The sequence below is a fragment of the Argiope bruennichi genome, chromosome 6 (genome assembly GCF_947563725.1).
Source record: "Argiope bruennichi chromosome 6, qqArgBrue1.1, whole genome shotgun sequence".
In the NCBI taxonomy this organism is placed as follows: domain Eukaryota; kingdom Metazoa; phylum Arthropoda; class Arachnida; order Araneae; family Araneidae; genus Argiope; species Argiope bruennichi.
In genome coordinates, this window is record NC_079156.1 from 83,121,926 (window position 1) to 83,146,943 (window position 25,018).

Sequence of the window (25,018 nt, forward strand, 5' to 3'; positions counted from 1 at the left end):
GTGGATGACGAGTTAAAATATTTCACTTTTTATGAAAAATAATATAAATTCACATTAACGTGAAAGAATTTTAAACTTTATATAATCAACACAACATTTTGGACTGAATTAGCAATTATTAAAAATAAGACCCAAATGAATAAGTACAAACCCACCTCTATTCGATATTTATTTCCCATAATATTCCCAATACATTATTAACATAATTTATATTTTTAATAATAAAATTAACAGAATTTCCTACAGAATAAAAGAATCAACGAACTTACCCTGAGTTGGAACACTTGTTGATTGTTTGGTGGATCACGATCAACAGTTTCTGTCAACACGAGCTCTCCGGATCGAGGGTTGATCCAGAATCTTTCCTGTGAGTTTCCGTCGCCAATCCAGTAGATGATGGACTGGTCTTTTGGTGTTCTATGGAGATTCGTAGCGTTCAGGAAACCGATTCGCTCACTTCGAGGCAAATTTTCGGGGATTCTAAATTGGTAGGACTGGCGATCAAAGACCACTAACTCGTCGTTGACATCCTAAAAAAAGAATTGTCAAATATGTAGAAAGACAATTTGGACACTAATACATTCATCTCAAAATTATAAATGTTACCAGACAGATATGTTAATTTTATAGCATTTATAAATAACCAATAGGAATGGTCTCCGGGAACCCTCCGATTAGGGGGTTATTCCTCTTTCTCCGTTAAAATTGGACCTTGGCAAAACTTCAAATATTTTGCATGGCAATGGTGAATGATCGTTAAGAAATATAGATCAATTGGCGTTAATCTAATATCTTTATTGAACTTATCACGAGTATATGTATTTTAGACACTTTTTTGCCTGGCAGTTGACACCGAACTACATTTGACAAGGAACTACAATTGAACAGTCGCAGAATAACATAACGAATTTTATTGACTTCTCTAAATCTAAAATTTAAAGAGTCGTTAAAATCTAGAATTCGAATCATTTTGATCATTACAATGCTTCTTAACATTTCGTATAAGAAAAATTAAGGTATGACCGGAGTTTAACCCCCTGCTTTGCGAAATTTTCAAAACTCGCCAACAACGGTCTTGCGAAATGTTGAAAAGCAAGGGAGCAGATGTCCAATCATAATGCATAATAAAGATTGCCAGCTTTGGCGCGTTATCGCAACTTGGCGAAGAAGGGGGTTAAACTCCGGTTCACCCAAAATTAAAAATGAGGTACATTACATAAATGGCTGTCATATATATATTAAAACTGATAACGCATTCAGTTAAGCATCAGATTATTAAGTAACATTAGTCGATATTATTAACACTTTCTATATAGAGGAAATATATTGAAAGTGTATATAGTCTTTCTATAGAAGCAATAACAAATTCATATTCTATGCATAAATTTTTGATACTTTAATTGTTTTTTAATTCATTATTTTAATTCATTATCAATGAATATTATTATTTTTCTTACTATCACTTAATAAATAAGAACATTTAGTAGATAACCGTTCGAGTCAATTTTATATTTGCATTTAATTTACTTGCAATTTCAAAGAAATTTTTCATCATTTAATTCATTTTTAAAGAATCGATCCAATAAGTCGCCTTAAACCTTAAAAAAATTATTTTGTTGTTATTTTAAAATCATATCAGAATTTTTAAATGATATTAGTACTAAACTTAGAAAAATAACTTATTTTCACAATTTTTTTCATAAAAAACAAACATATAACGGATTTTTAAACGGAAAAAATAGATTCAACCACAGACTTAAAATATAACGCTTACCATGACTTTAATGACTAGTTTGACAAATGGGTTAGCCAACGCTGATGCTTGCGGTCCTTGGAAGGGCTTAACGTTCCTTGCGGCGACATGCAAAACATATTCTGATTGCCTTTCATAGTTGAGCTTATCTGCAGTCGTCACCACGCCAGTATCTTCATCAATTTGAAACATCTTATCTTCGTTTCCACCAACGATTAGGTACTTGAGGACAGCATTTTCACCCGTATCGTCATCTTTGGCCTGAAATTAAAAGTCATCTTAATATAAATTATGTTTTTGGCTCACATAAGTTGTTGTTATGTAAAAAGTAAATTCTATTTAACGTTTTTCTTGGCAAGCAAATTTCTTTAATCAGAAAATAGAAACAGTTCCACAGAGTATAATGTTAAGTTTATCTTTGGCATTTAATAAGTCACTATTATAAATAAATTAGTGCAAGTGATAATAATAATAATAAATAATTTATTTCAGTAATGTAATATTTTACTGAACATGTTAGACCCGAATAAATTTTTTTTGTGGGATATGCCGCAAATTAATCCTATAACAGTTTCAAACTTTGAAATCTTTTGCATTAATAAATATTTTTAATTTTGTGCTAATTTTCTCATAATTTGTGTTTTTGCTAATCAGTTTGTAACTCATTCATTCTTATGCGCAGTAAAATACCAAATGTTCCATGATATATAGTTGGTAATTATTCTTATCCATTAATTATTAAAATTATTAATTCCAATTTGTCAGAAAATTTGTCTTCCTGATTATTGAGAAACCACACACTAAAGTACTGAACAATGATGAGTCATCACTAACTATTGATATCATTCTGTTTCTCTTGCTTTATGTACTATTTTATGTTGATATTTTTACTATTTTTTACAACTCTATTCTATCTCCATTTTTTTACCGCTGTATTATTTATTTCTATTTCCATTTTTTTCGTATTTTTTTCATATTTTTCTTATTTTTTATTTTTATTTATTTATTTTTATTTCTTTTTTCATAGGCTATTATTTAACCGTTTAAAGGGCCATTTTTTTCTTGTCATATTATGTTAAAATATTTTTAGGCTTGAAATTAGAATAAGAAAAGGGACTCATTTAGCTTATAAGATAAATTTAATTTGATTAATTAATAAATTTGGTTAATTAATAATTAAGTATCAAATCAAAACACATCATTTTGTGTAAAATAAAGAACTAAAGCATATAAGTTTCTTTCTGTCTAAAAAAAATTGTCAGAACTTATGTCAACCTACATAAATTCATACAAAGATTGATAAATTTGGTTAGAAGCATACTTCCCACCCTAGAAAGGGTTAATTCCATTGTTTGGTATTCTGAAAAATCTAAATATTAACGCGCCGGCTCTCTTTTGCAATTTTGCCCTTTGGTGGTCTGTCATTTCCATAGGTACTTCTAGGAAAGTGCCTATAGGTCGAAGCGGCCCATCTTTTCCCGTTTAACATCTGTTAAGCCGATGGGTCCTGTATTTACCCTTTAATTATTTACAGAAAAAAATCACTCAATATTAATACTTTTTTTGTCAAAATAAAAGTTTACAAATATATTTAAGAATTAATCTACCCTTTAAATTAAAGTTCCGTTTTCTGCATTTAAAATAATTAAATTTAAAGTTTAGAAAAAATAAATCCGAGCTTTTGTCGCCTCAGACAATTTTATCCATTTCAGTCGCCAAATATCCATCAATTATTTCATTATTTCATGTCATTATTCGACATTCAAAGGCGAGTTAAACTTTCACTATATTCGCACAAAAAAATTGTTCATGTTCATAAAATCTCTGCTAACTGACTTTTAAAAATTAAATTATTTTATTGGTACATCATTCATTTTTATATAATAATGAAGGAAATAAATTTAAATAATATTGAACGTAAAAAAAGAACCATTAGTACTTATTGCGCTTATTTTTTAACCTATCTGTATATTTAGTAAATAAATTATTATTCTTACCATGGAAAAGAATAATATGTCCAATGCATTTAATGACTTTAATTTCAAAAATAACACTCTTTAAAAAAATTAAAATCTTTCGTTATTGGGGTAGGGTTTATTAGATTGGTTTAGTTATATTAACGTACCATTTGAAGTAACACTTGGGCTATTTTGGGACGGACCTCGTAATTTTGATCAGCGGTCAGATGACGAGGACGACACCTGATATGGCACCCTCCTGTCCCCATCACACCACACCAGCGGGAGGACGTTTGGTCAAGACGGATTTAACGTGCAACTGACCCGTACTTAACAAGTGTATTTTTTGGTAGAAAAGACTTACTCAAACACGTAAACTTACATGCATCTTGTGAACTGTGTATGGTGGAGTTTCTTCTTCCGGAACACTGACAACATAAGTATCAGAATCGAAATATGGTGGACTATCGTTAATATCTTCGACTCGAACTCCAACCGTTGCTGTACCACTGAGTTGAGGTGTACCGGCATCAAAAGCAACGACGAGGAAATCAATCATAGCTTCTTTTTCACGATCGAGCCTTCTTCTACTCAAAATGTTGCCAGCTTCGTCGATTTCGAAAGCCTCTTGGGCTTGCTCGCCAAGGATTTTGTAGCGGACAATGGCATTTCGACCGGAATCGCCATCAAGAGCCTGTAATTAGACGGAAAATCAGGATAAGATACCCGAAGAATTTATGATGTAAAGACACAGGATAAGACATATAGTACTAATATTCTCCCATATACTAATAAATATTCATGATATAACATCAATTTTTGCCTTTTTTTAAAAAATTCTTTATGAGCTAATTAAGTACACAAAAAATGGAAGTTTACCAAAATTAGCAAACTTAAAAAAAGGGGATTACATTATAGAATCAGACATCAGATGTATAAAAAAAATATATAACTTATAAACATAAATTAGTAACAGTAATAAATAGGAGGAATCATTGAATTTGCTAAAGATTAAAAAAAAAGAAACACGAAATAATCAAACAATTAAAAACAGTCAAAATTGGGGAATATACAAAAAATATTTGTAAATATACACATTACTCAAAAATAAAATTAAATACAATAAAAAAATTGCGTAAAAAAAATTAGATTTCAAATTACCTATAGCCCTCAGGATTATTTCCATACTAGCGTAGAGAAATTTTTTTTGCAAGCGATTACACATTGAAAGATTTTTAGGCAATTTAGATAACAAAAAACTATTTTTAAACTTAAAATATGAAAAAAATTAATTTCTATGTACAAGTATAAAATACTGATTATGTTATTATATCTGTTTAAGTTCGCAGAAGATATAAATGGAGAAAAAATTTCTTTTCTTATGTTAATATGATACACTTTCAAACTATAATAACAAGAACTCAGATCTGAGAATATCAATTATGTAGTATTCCTATCCGTAATAACATATTTGAGGAATCAAAACATTTTCGATTATGAAGTTTTATTAAAAGAAAACAAACTAAATTGTTCTTTTCTGGATTTTAACTAGGAGCAATATGCAACAAATAAAGTGACTATCCGATCATCATTCGTAAGCTTATCTAATTTTAACACGTATGGTTTTTTTTCACAATTTTAAAGAAGAATAAATAAATGAACACGAAATTTAAAAAAAAAAGAAACGTACCAAAATGGATCCCACAGTTACATTTTCTTGCATTTCTTCGACAATTGAGAAATTGTAATAGCTGTGGGTGAAAACAGGTTGCTGATCGTTGATATCGACTACGTTCACCGTCATGGGAGATACAGCAGTCTGTAAAAAGAAAAAGCAACTTTTCAATACAATGCATTTTATCGCATAATCATTTATCTTAAAAATTTCAATATAATATAAGCATGTTAACTCTCAAAGTTGTAAATCAAGTTTTACTTACGTTAATACCATCTGACACTTGTACCAGTAAATCATAACTTTGCTTCTTTTCGTAGTCCATAACAGCAGCGGTAAGTACCTGGCCCCTAAGAAAAAAACATTAATGTAAAAAAATGTTATACTTATTAAATAATTTTTTTTTATCAACTTAACAGCATTCTTTAACAACTCGACTATTTCCGCTTCTCAACTATTTAATTAGACGACATATCTTTTTTTTTTTTGGGGGGGGGGATATGCTTATCTTATAGTTCAATTAACTCTTTAACTATTTTTGCTTTCTTATTATCTAATTAAGAGATACTTTTCATTTCGGTAATTATTGCCTTACGTTCAAAATCCATAGAATAGTTTAATTATGCGTACGTAAATTATTCAATTTCAACTCAATAGCTTAAATTTTTATTAATAACTTTAACTTAATAATTCGACGGCAACAACAGAATGTTCGAAAAATAGCTGAGTGTTAAGCCCAGAACCTCATACACTTAGATAACATTTTAAATATGCCTAATAAATTATTAAACATTTTAATTAAAATAATAATAATTCGTCGACAATTTAAAAGCCTCGGTGCGAGAAATGATTATTCAATATCCAAACGACGCAAGACACGACGATTAAAGAATTCATACTCCATGTAACACTTAAAATATCTATGCATAAGATGCAATTTTTATATAGAATTACAGCATATTTGAGTAAAACCATTTTTAATTTTAATTTATAGGTTTCAAAAGGAATAATTCGTTATATATATATATATATATGACGAATGGACCTGATGTTAAGGAGTTAAAAATTTTACCAACATAAGCATTTTAAGAAACTAGTTTAAATTCTTCACTGCTTCGCTCAAATAATATGAATGTGTGCATCGGAATATTGCATTTTTAGATTTCTAAATTGGAATTGAATCTTTTATAGATATTATAATTCAATGCAAAAAATAAGTATAGTGCATGAATGTCTCAATCCTTAGTATAAACTGCCCAACAAAACTATTACGGTATATTTGCGATATTGCAAGGCATGCTGAATACCGAATAACATCGTGAAGATATTGTTACTAATGTGGAAACATTCCGTGAGTCTAAATCAAAACAGAATGCGTCACCTATTTAATTTGAAAGGATTTATATCTTGATGGGTTTACTAATTTCAAAGAGTACAATTTTATTTGCAATATATATCAGTACCAGCAATTGCTTGTAAAAATTCTTAATTTAAATATGTAAATGTTACTTACGTTGATGGATTCACGATGAAATTTCCTTCGTCATTTCCAGCCACAATCGAGAATTCAAGAACAGTATCCGCATCAGGATCTTTGGCCTAGTAAAATATTTACAAAATGTAATCAAAAGTCATATATACAAAATTAATCCAAAATAAATTTATGGATTTCAAACATTTGTATTTATAGTAAAAAAATTAGAATTCGTTTATTAATAGTTTTTATATACTTCTTGTATGCATATTTTATTATGATTAGTTATTCACATCTAATAAGGAAGTTGATGCATTTTAAATTATTTCAAAATTACGATATAATGTTGAAAATATTTTTAACATTATATTATTTTATTTATTAAGATTTTTCTGTTTCAAATCTTATATTTTATTTTGGGTATTGTATATTATTTTTAGTTTCGTTTTAAAAAGCCATAACTACCACTTTTAGATTTTTTTTTTTCTGAAAAGGGGCGTGCAATGAGTACGAAGGTAACTTTTCAGAACATCTTTGTTATGCTTGTTTTTTCATTTAAATATGCTTATCCGATATTTAGTTTCTTATTAAATGATACAGTTTGGTTTTAATTTTTAATTTATCTTTTGATTTGAGTAATATTTTATATATGGTTTAATAAAAATAAATAAATCCTTCACCATCTTTCATCTTAGCCTTCTTTCAGTAAATCTTAGGATACTGGCGCATGAGCAAATGCGCGGTGGGTTTCAGTATCTGAAGACTGATAGTAATCTTTAATTGATAATTTATTATTTGAAAATTCATTATTATTTTATTATTTGAAAATTCATTATTATTTTATTATTTGAAAATTCATTATTATTTTATTATTTGAAAATTCATTATTATTTTATTATTAGAAAATTAATTATTATTTTATTACTTGAAAATTAATTATTTTATTATTTGAAATTAATTTTATTATTAGAAAATTTATCAACTCGTCAAATAACTCTAAAGCATATATGACATTAATTTAATATTGAACTGTTGGAAAATATTTTTAATGTGTAAATAATCAATATAAATAATATTTAATAGGTGAAATTGTTGTTTTCATAAACACATTGTTTTTCAACCCTGTTATGGTACATAAATTACTGATGTTGAAAAATGATAGTCAGATGTGACAGAAATTTACGACTGACCCCAAAAATAAGAATTCTTAAAATGATATAGATCCTGTATAATCATTCGTTTGCAATACAACAAGAATTCGGAAATGTCATATATCCCATTTTCTCCTTCTTAATTATCATAAAAAGAACACAGTCTTACTTTGAACTTTCTAATATCAATCAAATATTTTCTGACATCCTTTAAAAAAATTAGAATATTAGCTCAAGTAACAGTGGGCGAGATTTCCAAACAATCCACGATAAAAATATTTTCCTCATTGTAAGAAAATGCATCTAGAGATATCGAATCCCAAGAACTTTGAGACGCGACAGGCTTAAGTAATTAATATTTCCAGTCAAATTTGCATATATTATTTTGAACTCTGTTGAAAGATGATGTTCCATGCAACGTTCTCGGTCGTCCTTCAAAAGCTAAAGCAAATCCACCCATTAATGAATTAACAAGAGTCAGACTCGAGTTTGGCCCACATAACGGAGCTATGGACCGGTTTTGTACGCCGAAGAATCAGGTATATGAACTAACTATTCACATGCAAGCCTACTCAAGGAATGAATGCCTTTTCACTCAGAAATGCACGACGCCCATATTTAAGGACTGAAGTTGTTAAACATTAATAGTGGGTTTATAAGCAATAAATCATTAGATTACAGAATAGTAAATTGATTCGTGCTTTATGGCACATAAGCCGAATTAGAAAAAGCAGTAACATTAGGTAAAATCGCGCCAATGTGGGTGAATTTTATAAAGTTTGGCATGTTAAAATGTCTTTCCAGCTACACGATGCCAATATATTACATAAAATCTACAAAAACATTTGTACGTCGTAGGTATTTTTTTAATAATTATCATTATGATTTTCTACGCCAATAGGATTAACTTGCTGCACAATATATTAGGTATATTGTCACAAAATACTAAGAAAAAACTTTATAGTAAGGATTTTATATTATAGGAATAAATATATTGGATAATTTTTCGATAAAGCTACATCATGAATTAAAAGAAAATAAATAATAATTTAATATTACAATTACAATTTAATTATTAATAATTATTATTTAATTATTAATAATTATTATTTAATTACTAATAATTATTATTTAATTATTAATAATTATTATTTAATTATTAACAATTACAGTCTATTATCTGAAATAGTTTGTTAGGTTTTCTTCCTAAAAGTACTGTAATTTTTAAAAAAGTAATAAAAATTATTTTGAAATTCGAATAATTTAGTTCATAGAAAATTTCTTTCGCAAGTATGTAATTTTAAAATATTTTATTAGCTTATCAGTGGTATTTCAATCCAAATACATCTTTATTAATTATAAAAATGCTACTGTATTTTAAATAAATGAAAAACAACAAAAGAATGCTGGCATTGTCTCGACTATCCTATTTTTTAATTACAAAATTAAAACAAATCTTAATTATTTGATTAAGTAATCTCAACTATTTTTAATTAAGAAAAACTATTAAATTACACAATTTTAATTTAATAGTTTATTAAAATAATTATGTAATTCAATTTTAATCAGTAATTTCATATCGATTATTAAAAAAAACATTTTACGTTTATTGAATTATGTTATATTTTAAAAAATTTAATTTTGAAACACAATTACAGAATGTTAGATTTTTGCTATTTTATTGATTTTAAAATTACGTTATTTAATGCCAAATAATCATTCAATGATGTACTTAAAATAACATTTAATAATACAATTCATAACAAAAAAATGCATGATTCATTTTTTTAATGTAATGTACATGACAGGCACATTATATAGGTACTTAAATTATTAAAAATTCAGGAAACAAAGTATAAACTAGTACATTTAAAAAGAATTCAAAAGTGAATCATAGTCTGTTTAAATAAATGAAAATTTCTAATAGTTCTTTTTTTCAAATGAAAAGAAATCTGATTCGACGTTACATTTTTGTTTTTCTGACATAAGCAACACAAGTCATGTCTTGCCTTATTGCCAATCTTTTGAAGAATGCCAAACATTGCTCGTGCGAGTTGAAACGGGTCAATTAATAAAAACGTAACAAAAGCTATTTCACGGTGACACCCTTATTATCTCACTTCACCATTTGTCTGAAAGTATTTCTTACTCTTGAACTAATTACTGGTTATACCTAATACATCAAGTTAAGAAATTAAAACTGAAAGGACAATACGATTGCACAAATATTATTTTTTAATAATTTGTTGATAGGAAATATCATATTCTCCGATATTTTGTTCCAGTTTTACATTGAATATAGCTCGAGTTTATATAGTTTTATTTACTTATAGTGGTTTAGACTGAAGTTCATGTTGAATATGGTAAATATAGCGAAAAATAAAATGTATTTTATGGTTAATAAAAATTTGTTAAAGTTACAATTAAGCAAAATTAAAAAAAAAGATTATATATTGTTAGATGTAACATCGTTTTAATTATTAATTTCATATATACCATTGAAAAAGTGGTTTCAATAGTATATATAAATACTATGTTTCATTATTTACTTGTTTTAAGTTGATAATCCTAATGGGCAATCTTTTCATCTCTAAAAAAGTTTTAAATCGTGCAATTCATTTTCAAGTTAACAACAAATTAAATACTAGTTATTAAACTAAAAAAATGTTTATATGTTTTTTAGGCTTTAGAATCCAGAAGAGGTGACAGCATATCTTGACATACTAAAATTAATTAGCAAAAAGTTCCATTCTATTGCTCAGTTCTAGAAACAAATATCATTAATATTTTTTATTAGTAATGCAATAGTTATTTTATTCATAAAATCATATAAAATATAATCTGGCATTCCTACACGGGAATAGGAAATGAATGCAAACCTCCTCTGAGGTTTGAGCTAATGACCAGACTCGCCTTAGGAAAATGACAACCACCCGTCTAATGTCCAAATTTGTGTTTATTGAACTTCCTTTATGCTAACTCAGGTTGTCGAAGCAGACGAGGTCAACAAGAAGGTCAAATAACGAATCTGTAGGTGGCTACATTGAAATAAATTTATTTATCGCATTATCTGCCGCCTACGCTAGTTCCTGCATCAGTCGTAACATTTGTTAGTAAATATGCTTATAGAAAGTCAAATATAGGTTTATGATACCACAAATATTATTTTTATTAGCGCCGTCTAGTATTCATATTTTCAAAGTTGGATACTTTTTATTATTTGGAATTCCATTCCCTGCAATAAAGTTTAAGGACTTTTTGTAATTTAAGCGGATTAGAAATTATGTAAGGAGAACCGGTTAATATAAGCAAATAAATTCAAGATGTTTACAGTTCCAGTAGACAACTCTAATTTCTCGAAACAGTGGTGTTATTATTTCAGATGAAAAGTTAATAAAAAATCATTGCATATGTTAATGATTAATAAAGACATTTGTCATTGTATTTAAAATATCATTTGTAAAATTTTATTTTGATAAGAGACTGTTGTATCAACTATGCGTTTGAGTTAAAGATTTAGTTTTCAATTTTTAATGAATTTATGAATCAAAAATTAAATAAAAATCTTACATTTTAAATATTCTATTGCTTTTATTTAGACTTTCAGGAATGCTCTACGAGCTACTCCGAGTTATCGTAATTTGAATCTGAATGTATTTACAACTATTGTCAATCAGAAAATTCATAAATGCAATGCTTTTTAGTAGAATTGAAAATTAAAAACGGTAAAAAAAAATCTAGGGTTAAAAATATCTGTTTTACACGTTAAAGTGGCAAACGAGCAATAATTTGTAAAGTGATAAGCATGAAAAGTACCTGGTAAGCCTGCAAGTAATAAACAAAATCGTCAATATGATTTTTTTTTTTTTTTGCAATTTTTCAGCATTTTTTTTTTTCTTTTTCTTTTAGCACTTATAACGTTATCGGTCTGTAATACCTACTCAGTATAGAGGCGTTTCTTATTGTCTTTCTCACACATGTTACACAAATGTTAATTAGTTTCTTTTAAAAAGTCTTCCAAAATTCATTCTTTTCTTTCATATAATCAGTGTAAAAATTTTAGTTTCTAAATTGGGGGAGGGTGTGGGTGCAGGAAAACAATCGGCTACAGTCCGAGGCTATTCAGTTACATACTAACGAATATTTGAAACATACATATTGCTTAGTTGTATATCGGTTAAGCGGGAATGTGAAAACATAATAGTTAAAGAAAAAGTTTAACCATTCGGATTTCACAGTTTTGGATTTGGCAGAAATTTTTACAGAACTTTTTACAAAAAAAAACATGCCCAAAATTAGTCATACCTGCAACTGATAAACAAGTGCACCAGGAGGTAACGATTCTCCAATAAATGCTTCATACGGTGCACCGATAAATTCTGGGGCGTTATTGTTTATATCCTTGATGTTCACATTGACAACAGCTACAGAGGATCTATGGATTAAGTAAAAAAAAATCAAAACTTAGAATGTTAACAAAATTATTATTTTACAAAAATAATGCATAGAATGATATAATAACTATAAATAACACGTGTCTTAAATATTTTATTTATATAATATTTACAAATAAAATTCAGACATCATCAGTTGCTTAACTGCTCAGGTATTTGATTAGTATTAATGTTTTACTGATTAAATAATAGATTTTTTAAAATTAACAAATAAATATACATACATATGCGCATCATTTAAGTTCTGCAAAATTAATACTTAATTATAAATTCATACAACATGAAATTTTTGTCAAATATTACTATTACACATTATATTATTCAATTCTTCCACATTCATATCATCTTGAAATTGAATATTTACACACTTAACTCTCAAGCATCATTTTAAGTTCAATATAATAAATGCCATTTTCTTGGAAACCCCCGTTTTCCCACTTATCACTGTAATTTGAATATCATTATGCTCCCTACGTTTCAATAAGGAACCAGTGAAATGGAATGCATTGATAGTGATATGAATATTTTTCAGTTGAATAAAATAATTATGATGTTGTGTTCAAAAAAGGGAGGCGGACATGATTAAAGAAGAAAACATAGTGAAAAATATAATGATTAAAAAAACCAAACTCTGTTTTACTAGCAATCTACTTATATCATAATAAGTATTACCATCACAACGATCGTTCAATAAAATTTTTTAAAACAATCTTACTCGATCCTTTATGAAGAAGGTATTTTATAATAAATATGCGTTTTTAAATTTTAAGCATACACCTATTGAAGCAAAAGAGAACCATATTTTATTTATTTCAAAACTATTATAAACTCAGTAAAAGTGCCCACATTGTTAGTTGATGGAATTAAAAAAAAACTATGTATTCATACATAATGCCTAATAAAAGTTCCTTCGAATTACCTATTCTGAAAATTAACAACATCTAAAATTTTCATACATGATATCTCAGTTTTTTTACCATGACTGTACAGCACATAAATGTCATATTAGCATTAGAGAACAGACGTCATATTAGCATTAATCTACAGCCCATTAACCATATTAACTGAGAGGCAGATGATAAAAAATGAAAGTTTTGATAGTTGGAAAATCCGTGTGTCCACATTATTATTTGATGGAATAAAAAAAAAAGTGCTTTCATACATAATGCGTAATAAAAATTCCTTCGAATTACCTATTCTGAAAATTAACAACATCTAAAACTTTCATACATGATATCTGAGCATTTTATCATGGCTGTACAGCACATAAATGTCATATTAGCATTAGAGAACAGGCGCCATATTAGCATTAATGTACAGCACATTAACCATATTAACAGAGAGGCAGATGATAAAAAAAATAAAAGTGTTGATGGCTGGAAAATCCGTGTATCCACATTATTACTTGATGGAATAAAAAAAAGTGCTTTCATACATAATGCCTAATAAAAATTCCTTCGAATTATCAATTCTGAAAATTAACAACATCTAAAATTTTCATACATGATATCTCAGCTTTTTATCATGACTGTACAGCACATAAATATCATATTAACATTAGAAAAAAGGCGCCATATTATCATTAATGTACAGCACATTAACCATATTAACATATAAATAAACAGCAATTGATAAACGATAAAAGTGTTGGTGGTCAGAAAATCCGTTAGCTGATTTAAGAAAAATAAATTCCATGACTACTTTACATTCTACAACCCATCCACTTTGTTTTACTTAAAAAAGCTAATAATCACTAAAAAATTAATGAATTAATGTCACACTTTGTTACAAAAGGTGTACAATGCAACACCTTTTACACTGTTATTACTAATCTACTCCCATACAGAAAGATAGCATCTGACCTACATTATAGATACATGCTTTTATCTTCGATATAATCGCCATTCGGGTCACTTCCATATAATGGAAGCTTTTTTTCCAGAAGTAACTGCTTGATAGAAAATGTAGGAGCTACCACATAATAAGCAGAGAACATGTAACTCCCGGTGATAATCTTTTTATTTTCACCATTATGGAACCGTAAGGCATCATCCATTTCCGTGCAGCCATTAATCGTTTAAAGTAACCCAATTGGGTTGGTAGTGGAAATCACTGAATCTTCATCAATCTTTAGTTGTTTCATCTTCACGAGATGAACTCAGTAGGTTGCTGAGTCGTAGTAAATACACATTTTTTTTTTGATGATGATGAAAATAATATTAATTTCTTCTATTGTTGATGTTCTGCTTTCATCACACATTTAAAAAAATAACAAATAATTTGTAGGCTAAATATGATTTAATATTTATCCTATTTAGAAGAATTAAATGAACTGCATGATCTGCAACTAATATATGCTATTCAATATCAAATAAAAACACTATTTACAAACATTTGGGATGTTAAGATTGAGTTTTTGCAATTGACATCTTATTGTAAATCAAATTTGGCGACATATCAACCAATCTATTTATATTATTATAACACGAATAAATGAAAGCAAACAAAGATATTCAAAATATTTTAGAACGATGTAACATTTTCGTTCAGCAAACCTCTGTAGGCGGGAAAAAATATATTTATTTGTTTTCGCAGACGTTTTCAGCTGTAGCCTAGATGTTCTAATCATTTAAGTATCAACCGGAAAACGATATGAATTAAAAGCTATAATTATCACTTTTGTAAAAATTTGCAGTTAGTATTAATTTCTATTTTTTGCATGTTATTCAAACAATAAATTCTGTATTAAGATTATTTTAGTCATTTTCAGATTACCTATATTGAAAACTGGATAAATAAAAATGCGTTTAGAGTTTTAAGTGATTAAAGGGCCGAGCTGTTGTCAGAAAATCCTAACCTTGCCACTCCCATATCCTTCTGATATGCATCGTTTAATTCAGAAATAAAAGCAAATCCGGGTATCTAAGTAGTAATTTTTGTAAGCACACTGGAATGTTTTCTAAAGATAACGCGTATTGCATAGTTTTTTTCATTTTTTATACGAGTTTTCTATCTAAAGCCTTACGTAAGAACTTGATGAACTTTTCTGGAAACTCCCAACGAAGGAAATAGTACAGTAATTGATATAATAAATGTTTCAATGTTCAATAAAGTCATGATTGCATTATTTTTAAGAACATCACACATTGCTCTATTCACATTATAGCCAACATTAACCTCATGTAGTTTCAATTATAAAAAACCATCGTCATGCTCTGAAATTTCTTCAGCCATTAATCCAAGATTTACAGAACATTCCAAATTACTAAATCACTGCAAAACTGCACAAAGTTCAAAGTTAATAGCTTAGAAAACCTTAAAAGAAATTTCTCACGACAGAAATTAATTCTAATTCTCGTCATACCGAATTGTAATTCTTTAAATCTGGACTAAGCCCTTTATTCGAGGTCTCCATTTAAGGAACTATTTCAAAACATTCAAATCTTTCATTGATTTCAACCTCCCCCTTTAGGCTTAATAACAGAAACATTTTATTGAAACATAACTGTTTTGCTAAAGATACTAACTGTCAGCATGCATAAGCAATAAAAGTGAAAAAAGTCTTCAAAACGTTTTTCTCTAATCCATCAATCACTGAGGTTTCCATTGTTCTCCGTTCTAAGGGAGGAGATTTTTTTGTACTCATGCTAACCTTGTTGCACAGAAAATTAGGTTAATGAGCAGTTTGATTTAGATGGTTATAAGGTTGCTACTGTTTAGAGTCCTAAATCACGATTTCACTGTTGAAATAATTAAATAGCAGTAGTACCGATCAGAAAAAATCAATTGGAAACAATTCCAAACATTTCTATTGACACTTTTATGGGCAATTTCCAATCGATAACTATCCATGGCTATAGCAATATGAAAACATATCAATAAAATGGATTTAATCGTATATTTTATTGCGGTATTATTCGAAATATTTTACTTAGCCTTGGCGGAAATTCCAAATTGCACGACTCAATAAAATATTGCATTATACCATAATTACTCACAATTGCAGATAATCCAATGTTATCGGAAAAATAGCCATTCAGGTTAAAGAAGTTTTATTTTAACTTAAATAGTTCAATAAGGTTTTAGAAATAATAACGGAATTTTTCTGCCTTCAAAAAACAAGGACATAACTTTTACTGTGATCGATTGAATGATTACGAATAGTTTAAATTTTTCAATAAATATATTACCAAATATTTAAGCAGCAATATTCAGTATTTTAAATATGAAGGCATTTATTTCTAAAAGAAAATTAAATGTGTCAGATAACTCATGCGTTCAATTATTTCACGTTTAAATTTTCAGAAAAATAAGTTTTCATTGACCCATAAATGGTAAAGAAATTGTCATTAATCATCTTTAAAATCTTTGCTATTGCTTAAGTAATTTATTCATAGCTATTTTATCTTATTAACATGATACTGAGAAAACTATTTTCAGAATGATTTCGATTAAGATAGTTTAAGATACAATTTTAAAACTCATTGTAATGAAAAGATTAAGAAAATATCACGAAAATTAGCATAAGCCAGGCTTTAGCTGAATATATGTTATTAGTAAATAAATAAAGAATATTAAATTAATATAGAAAAAGAGGAAATTTGAATGAGTCAGACTGTTTTTATATAAATTTGCTTTTCTTCAATAATATGGAAAAATCTATTGGTAAAATATAAGATAGTATGTGCTTACATTTGAATTAACATACAGACCTTCTATACGCTTTAGCCACTTTTGTTTTAATTATTATTTAATTCATATAATTATCCAATAATTTAGTGTATATTTCAAAATAATTCAAAGCTGTAACAAAATTATGAATTAATTTAAACATACGACTTGTAGGAATAGTTTAACCAATATTTCAGTAAGATACTTGCGATAAATTAGATTCCGTGTTTTTAAAATTCATTTTTTCCCTAGTTATTTGAATTGCAATATAAAAACACATTTCCTTTAAATTCTAAGTCGTACAAACTTTTTTTGCGTTTTTTGAGGTGTACATACTATAATTTTAACTGTCTAACGTTAAAGTAAATACCACAAGTCTTATAGAAATATTGGCTCTTTTTCGTGACAATTCCCGTCTCAAATGCACCACGAGCTGGAACGCATTGCCAACGCTCTCGGCGTAGGAGCTGAGAGAATAAGCGTGGGTTTATGATCATGTTTCAACATTGTATCTTAAAAAAACCAAGAAAAGAATAAAAGATGTGATTCAATGGAGAATTCTCCAGCTCATTTATTAATAATCTTACATAATATAAATTTGGAGAAATTGACCTTCAGTATATCATTCAAATTCTAAAATATACATTTATTCATAAAAAAATTAATATCCCTTTTATTCGTTATATATATTCCTGAATTTTACATCATCTGCAGACAAAGATTTAAGAACTATTCATTATCTCATAATACATTAATAATACATATTTTGATTAATTGATGAAACGCTAGGAATTTTCGATATATCTCCTACTATTATTCTTTAAGAGATTCTGAGATAAGTACGTAAGGAATTATCTTATCCGTGACAAATCTAACCTGAACATAAATCGATAGAGATAATTAAAAATATTGATTACCTGCGCTCCGATTCAATTCTGGCAAGATCTGAAGCCTGAACGAAGAAAGTGTAGCGTGCAGGTTTTTCCCGAATAGCTCTGAACGATTCCAAAATGTAGATGGATCCGTTTTCAGGATGGACATCAAAAGGAACAGTCTGGCTTAAACTGTCATTCTGTCTGCGATATCGAACGACGCCGTTAACATCCAAGTCAGGATCCAGAGCGATTACCTAAAAATACAAAAATCATATTTTGAGTAATCATGACATAGGATTTTTACCTTTTAAAAATATAAAAACCGAGCATCCAAACTTTAAAAAAGAAAATATATTTCATATCCGATGTCTCATGCTTATGGCATCTCAAAATTATAATCTATAAAAACAAGAAGGATAATGAAGATAATGTTCTATTCTTCTATAGAATTATCGATAAATATAATGTTTCACGTGGATTCCCTTTAATTTAAAACAATATGTAATCTTAGGTAGCCTATTATAGCAATAAACTAGCTTACTTTCGACTTGATTAGAGCGATGATTGAAGCTATTTTTGACAGCGAAACTTAGACATCCAAGACAGCCAGAACAAACTACAAATTTAACTAATAAAAACCATCTTTTCAAATAATTATTGCTAAACTCTAACTATAAATGTTTTTAATCGCGTATTCTTTTAAGCAACTATTTTTTTGGCAGATGAATATATTTAACAAGAATTCGTAGTTTGTTCAGTAAACCCTTAATTGAAGTATTAAAATCAATTTTAATTCAAAAATGAAAGATCATGTCCTTAATTTTTCATAAAAATAATAATATAACATTGAGGTCAGTAAGGATTCCATGAAGTGGTCTACATACTTGTCCGACTACAGAACCGGGTTCATCCACTTCAGTAGCACTAAACACATAGACACTGCTTGGTATGAACTGTGGATTGTTATCATTAGCATCGAGGAGATGAACTTCAACAACAGCTGGTGTGGGCTTGGCGTTGGGATTGACATTGGGTTTCTTTTCTTTAGCAAACACTCTCATGCGTATGACGTCCTTTGTTTCTCTGTCCAGCTTGCTGGGATCTTTGACGCTGATGGAACCACCCGTCGGGTCGATGGAGAATGCTCCAGATTCGTCTTCTAATTCGTACCGGAATTCCGCATTATCTCCCTGTGGTAACAAAAGAATTCTTAAGCAAATATGTTTAGATAAGTGTGTAAAAGAGATATAAATCTTAGTATGAAATTCAAGCAATAAGGCAATTCCAAAGCATCGAAAAAACTCTAAAGATCATAAATTACAAAAAAGGAAAACACCAATGAAGAGTTTAAAATTGCAAATCATTTAGAAAATAAGAATGTTTAGCAAGTGATAGGCTTTTTTCGTCTAGTTTATATTATGTAGTTACTTTGTCCATGGCATTGATACATTAAATAACAAAACAAGCATCATTGACATTCAAACTATTCTTAGAGTCAAGCTTGTAACAGAATTGACAATGCATCATTTATACAGATGAGGATTCCTTTATTTAGCATCTTGTGCTTCAGCAGTTTAGTTACAAATATTCATATCATTCGTCATATCAATATCTGTGAAATTATTAAATAATGACATTATGAATTTCATTGATTCTGACTATGCTGCCTAAGCTTGAATGAAACATGTGAATAATTTATTTCACATGGAATGGATTTACAAGAATAATGAATATTGTAGCGGTTACATAACTCTACAAGCTTCTCTTTTGATGCAACAGATGACGTTACCTTATTATAACCAAGGTATATTTCCCATAATCCTTTTTAGGGGTTATTATTTGTATTATATGATTGTTCAAGAATAATGAAGTGATTGCCGTATATTTTCGTGTTCGTGTTTGCTTTGTCTTGCGAAATACGGAACTTAGAAAATTATTAAATAACTGTTCCTGAAATTAGTCTGTTATTTTCATCTATCTCATATTGAAATTATAAAGAGTCTCGTCCCTCTACAATATTTTAAATTTATAATTTGTAGAAAATAAATATTGACTTTTATGATCCTGAAGAATTTATTTATATTTTTTAGTTTACTTTTCTAAAAAGAATTCACGAATTTATTCTTAAGTCTATCTTATCTTTAAGATATGTTTGGAAGCATATTTGGTTGAGAAGAGTGAAATTTATATAAAACGTGACTAGTATTTGGGCATAGTTCCAAACGAGTTTTGTTCTTCAAACGGCAATATTCCGCCTCAGAACCGACTTCTCCAACACAATTTCTTTCATGAACACTTTGTAACAACAACATTGTTCTTTACTTTTCCTTTTTGTCTTTATTCTGCCTGTTTGCAAAAAGCTCGTCAAACAAAAATGCATCAATTTATTAAATATGACACTAACGTCATTATATGCTCTACACTTTAAGTCGTGAGATTCTTACCAATCTGGATAAACACGATTTAAGTAAATTAAACACTTTATAAAATACAAGTTTGTAGAATTCTGTAACTCCAAAATAGAATTAAGAATTTGAAAATGTTAGAAGATCTTTTATTTCTTGGTCACATACTCTTGCAAATACCATCACCATTCCATTCATAAAAACACCATGTTAGTATATGATTATAAATACATTTTGATGGCTCTTTGAATTGAATATATTAAACTGAACAAATACGAGAGTTTTTACATACTTAAATGGACATTACAAAAAGCCACCCAGAGAAAGTTGTCTATCAGTTTTTATAGAATATTAATACAAAAATAAGAAATATATACTTACGGAATCTTCATCGAAGGCTGAGACTTGGACGACAGTAAAGCCAGGGGGCAGATTTTCCATAACAGTGATGTTATACAATTCATATTCGAATTCTGGAACATTGTCATTCACATCAAGAACCTGGACGTCTACTTTGGCTGTTGCGGTTCTCAAACTGTTGTCTGTTTGTGTTGCCTAAAAATAATCATAATTATCTTTAAAAATTATATTTCATTTCTTTTCAATACCACGAAAAGCATAATATCTTTAGAGGTAAAAGCAAAAATTAACGAAAATCGAATAAGAGTATGGTAAATAAAAATGAAATTATGCTTCGGACATTTATTCTACTCTTTTTCAATAATAATATATAATTTTAATAATAATAATAAATAATTTTTAAAAATAAATAAGTAACATTGAAAGTTTCTACAAGTATGCAATTTTAAAATCATAACCTGAAAGATATTTTCTTAATTTTCATCGATTCTTAGAGCATAAAATAATTATCATAAATTTAATACATTTATCATAAATATTTAAATAAAATATTAAATATACATATAAGACAACAAAATATTAGTCAACTGATTTTAAGTTAATTCGATTCTGTAAAAATTCAGTTCACATTACTTAAAACAATCTATGCTCCTTTTGTCTAAAAGTTAAAATAACATTTCAACAAAAAATTTGAAAAAATGTCGAGTTCTATTATGTTAAGAGTCTTTTATAGAATGCAAAATAAAATGTCATAAACATACGGTGGATTAAAAAAAAAAATCCAATAACTACTTTCAATAGAGTTATAGTAGAAGTTTACCACCATGCTTAATTGAACAAGGAGATAAAAAAAATTATTTCAGCTTAACATCAATTTGAAAAGAAAATAATTCTGCTAAAAAATAAAAATTATCCAACAAAGAGTGGGAAAAAAAGAATCTCTGCAAGTTCATTTTTCAGATGTAATTTTTTCCTATACTTTTTTCTTTTCAAAGAAGGAAAATGTTTGTTTTTATTTTAGTATTGCTCATAACAGGAATGACTCATTTCTTGTCGTCTGCAAGTTGATAAAAAAAAATGACTTTTTTTTTAAATTTAAAGCATTTTATATTATCTGCACTTTAAGAGAGTTAAGATTATGAAGTTTATAAAAAAAGACGAAAAATCGAGATACATTTTCTTGCAGAGAGTTTTTCAGCATTTTTTGTAGCTTATAAATAATTTCAGTCAACTTTATTTATTAACATCATCAAAGATTTGATATGATATACTTAATGAATAACGAAACGGCAAAATGTAATCTAAAATGTGCAATTTAAGTTAAGATAAATGCTGATGACTGTTGCCCTTTTGACTTAAGAACGTTTATTAAAAAGAAGAGAAAAATTAAGCTTTTATTCTTTTTAGATGGATATAAGCTGTCTGTATTTGATATACCGAATATAATTTCGGGTTTTTTTTTTATTTTATAATTACTAACGCTAGTAACTAGGAGATTTTACTAATAACGCGTGATTAGTAAATGAAGACAGTTAAACACTTCGAAGCCAAGAACTATTTTATGAATTCCAGATTCATTTTTTCACAATGTACCTTTATATGTAAGATTTTTTTACACAAATTGAAATAGCTCCATTCCACTGTACAATAGGTTGAAGTAATAATTAATTTTAAAAAACGCCAGAAACATAATTTTTTTTTCTACTACATTATGCAAAAACAGCTGTTTCAAAAATTTATATTTTGGAATTGCTTATCAATTGTATAACAATTTTATTTGAATTTTTAACAAGTAATAGTGATTGAACAAACATTAATAATACATTTAAAAAATTTCAAAATATTATTTAATACAAAATTGAGCTACTAATAAAAGAGGGGATAGTAAATATGTTATCCTTATCGTACACAGAGAATTTAAAATGATAAAATAAATTCCACAGGCATTTTTTATTACTTTAATATTGTTTGTATGCAAAAAGCTGAAAAATTTATAGCAAAATATTTATTGAAAGAATTAAATTCAATACAAATTAGCTTCATAATCTTATAAATTTTATTTTAAATCCTTCAACGAAGAAAATGAATAATTATATGCATATTGTCACTTTTTAAATAATTTGTTTGATTAATGCAATTTAATTTAAATTATTTTTAATTTTAATTTCATTTAATGAGTTAAAATTTTAATTTTTTATAATTTATAGAATTATATAAAATAATACTAAAAATATGTTCTCTTTCAAAGATAAATATCATACTAAAATATATTTAGAAAAATAACAGAACACATTTAAATTAAAACATCCAGAGTTGCTTTTGAAATTCTCTGAAAAGGATGTTTTTGCGTATAGTTGTTTATAAATCTTAATAAATTTAAGGAACTAATTAAATAAAAAAGCAGAAAATCTTGATTCATGTTCATTTCATTTCGCAATTTCAAAATAAGGAAAGAAATTAAGTGGTGAAATTTTCAAATTAAATTCGATATCAATTAGCATTTTGTTTATCCTCAGAGCATTTCAATGTATTATTTTTAAAATATTTTAAAGTTAAGTCAGCTATTAAAGAATAAATAAATAAACGTAACTTCAATTTCAATTAAACAAACAAAAGTAGCAGCAAGAGACAAAATGATAAATTAATGATCAAAAATAATTACATTAATTTTCAAGCAGGTTTAAAAGGGATAGTTCTAAGCTTATTAACACTTAGAAGAAAAACAGAAAAAAAAAAAACATTTCAATTTTCAAGTTTCTTATTCATTAGTCTACGCTAAAATCGCTTCCGCTGGATCTTTAAACAATACTTTCCTAACACATCATTTCATATAATTTTCAGTTGGGTAATTATAAATGTTATCACAATTTCCACTGCATAATTGTCAAATCCATTAGCTTACTCAGTGTTTATGACTAAATTCCTTGGTAAAAGATAAGAAAAACCAGTTTAAATTTTAAAGATTAAGTAAATTTCTAAAGGATGTTACGGACTGACCTTGCACCCACTAAATTATAAAATAAAGAGGAAAGTTACCGTTAAATAATTGATGAAAAGTAATTTTAAAGGTGCATTCAAACGAATTATACCATTAAAATAATCATAACCTACATTATATGTCACGTGGAGCTACTTCACTAAACCATTTTTGCAAAAAAAATTTCAAAATAAAGTGTATGACAGATCATTATATGAATTTAATAATTAAATGGGTCTAACGGCACATTTTTAAAGAAGAATTGAGATATTATAAAGTAATGCATCTATTTTCACGAACAATCTGCCTCGTATTAGAGAAACATAATAAAATAAATACCAGTTGAATATTATAAATTGCATTTTTTTCTTCGGTTTATTTCAAATATAATTTTCACAATGTTCAGTGTCAAAAAATGTTGTTCTTGAGATACCATACTTTCTCTTATGATATTTAAACAAAAACTGTTCCATAAAAATATTTAATAATAATCATTTTTTTTTTGAAAATTAACTCCATTATTCATATTATAGTGGTATATTACCTGTTTAATATCTAACTGGTCATTTACCACCAAATTGCACCAACTGCAAAAGATCTCAAATTTGTATGTGGTGACATTTGTTAAAATATTTTTTTAAACTGATGAAGCAAGATTTTGAATATTAAGAAAGAATGTGAATGAATGAATTGTAAAATCTTGAAGGAAATAGAAAATTTCTTTTGAATATTTTCCATTTATTTACTGAGTTTCATTAAATATTTTTAAAAAAGATTTATTTCAACATTGTCGTCATTTAGCAGATTTTTGGCTAGCAATATATTTTAACTCCAAATAAGAATTTATAAAATTTAATAGCCGAAAGAAAATGAAGAAAAATTATTCTATGCTGCAATACTTGACAAGTATCAAGCAAATCAATTTTAATGCGTCAAAATTTCAATAAGCACCTATCGAACACAATATACAATCTATAAGAATGTAATAAAATTAATATTTTCTAGCATTGAATAAAATCATATATTTCAAAAAATTATCAAAGAATGTTTTTCTTTCCTCTATGTGGATGAATATTTTTTCAGAAAAATATTGATTACCAGATACATTTTGAGAAACGGGAGTGTTTTTAATAATTTAGATTCAAATTAAATTTTATCATTAATTCAATATTAACATTAAAAATGCCACACGAAATATCCATTAAATGAATCGACGACCTTTTGTTTCTGCTAATCTAAATGAAATTTTAAATCGCCCTATTTAT

The 25,018-nt window shown here is 27.5% G+C and overlaps 1 protein-coding gene across 2 annotated transcripts in view; it reads right to left on the reverse strand.

Moving 5' to 3' along the window:
• Nucleotides 1-25,018, reverse strand: part of LOC129971459 (protocadherin Fat 4-like) — a 246,097-nt gene that overhangs the window by 76,635 nt on the left and 144,444 nt on the right. For both annotated transcript variants that reach the window (XM_056085239.1, XM_056085240.1), the window contains exons 12-21: nucleotides 20,798-20,971; nucleotides 18,896-19,201; nucleotides 18,054-18,265; nucleotides 12,317-12,446; nucleotides 6,900-6,985; nucleotides 5,652-5,736; nucleotides 5,402-5,530; nucleotides 4,094-4,405; nucleotides 1,775-2,014; nucleotides 270-530 (exon numbers count right to left, since the gene is read on the reverse strand). In XM_056085239.1, coding sequence (XP_055941214.1) covers nucleotides 270-530; nucleotides 1,775-2,014; nucleotides 4,094-4,405; nucleotides 5,402-5,530; nucleotides 5,652-5,736; nucleotides 6,900-6,985; nucleotides 12,317-12,446; nucleotides 18,054-18,265; nucleotides 18,896-19,201; nucleotides 20,798-20,971 — 1,935 coding nt within the window. The remainder of the gene's footprint in view (nucleotides 1-269; nucleotides 531-1,774; nucleotides 2,015-4,093; nucleotides 4,406-5,401; nucleotides 5,531-5,651; nucleotides 5,737-6,899; nucleotides 6,986-12,316; nucleotides 12,447-18,053; nucleotides 18,266-18,895; nucleotides 19,202-20,797; nucleotides 20,972-25,018) is intronic.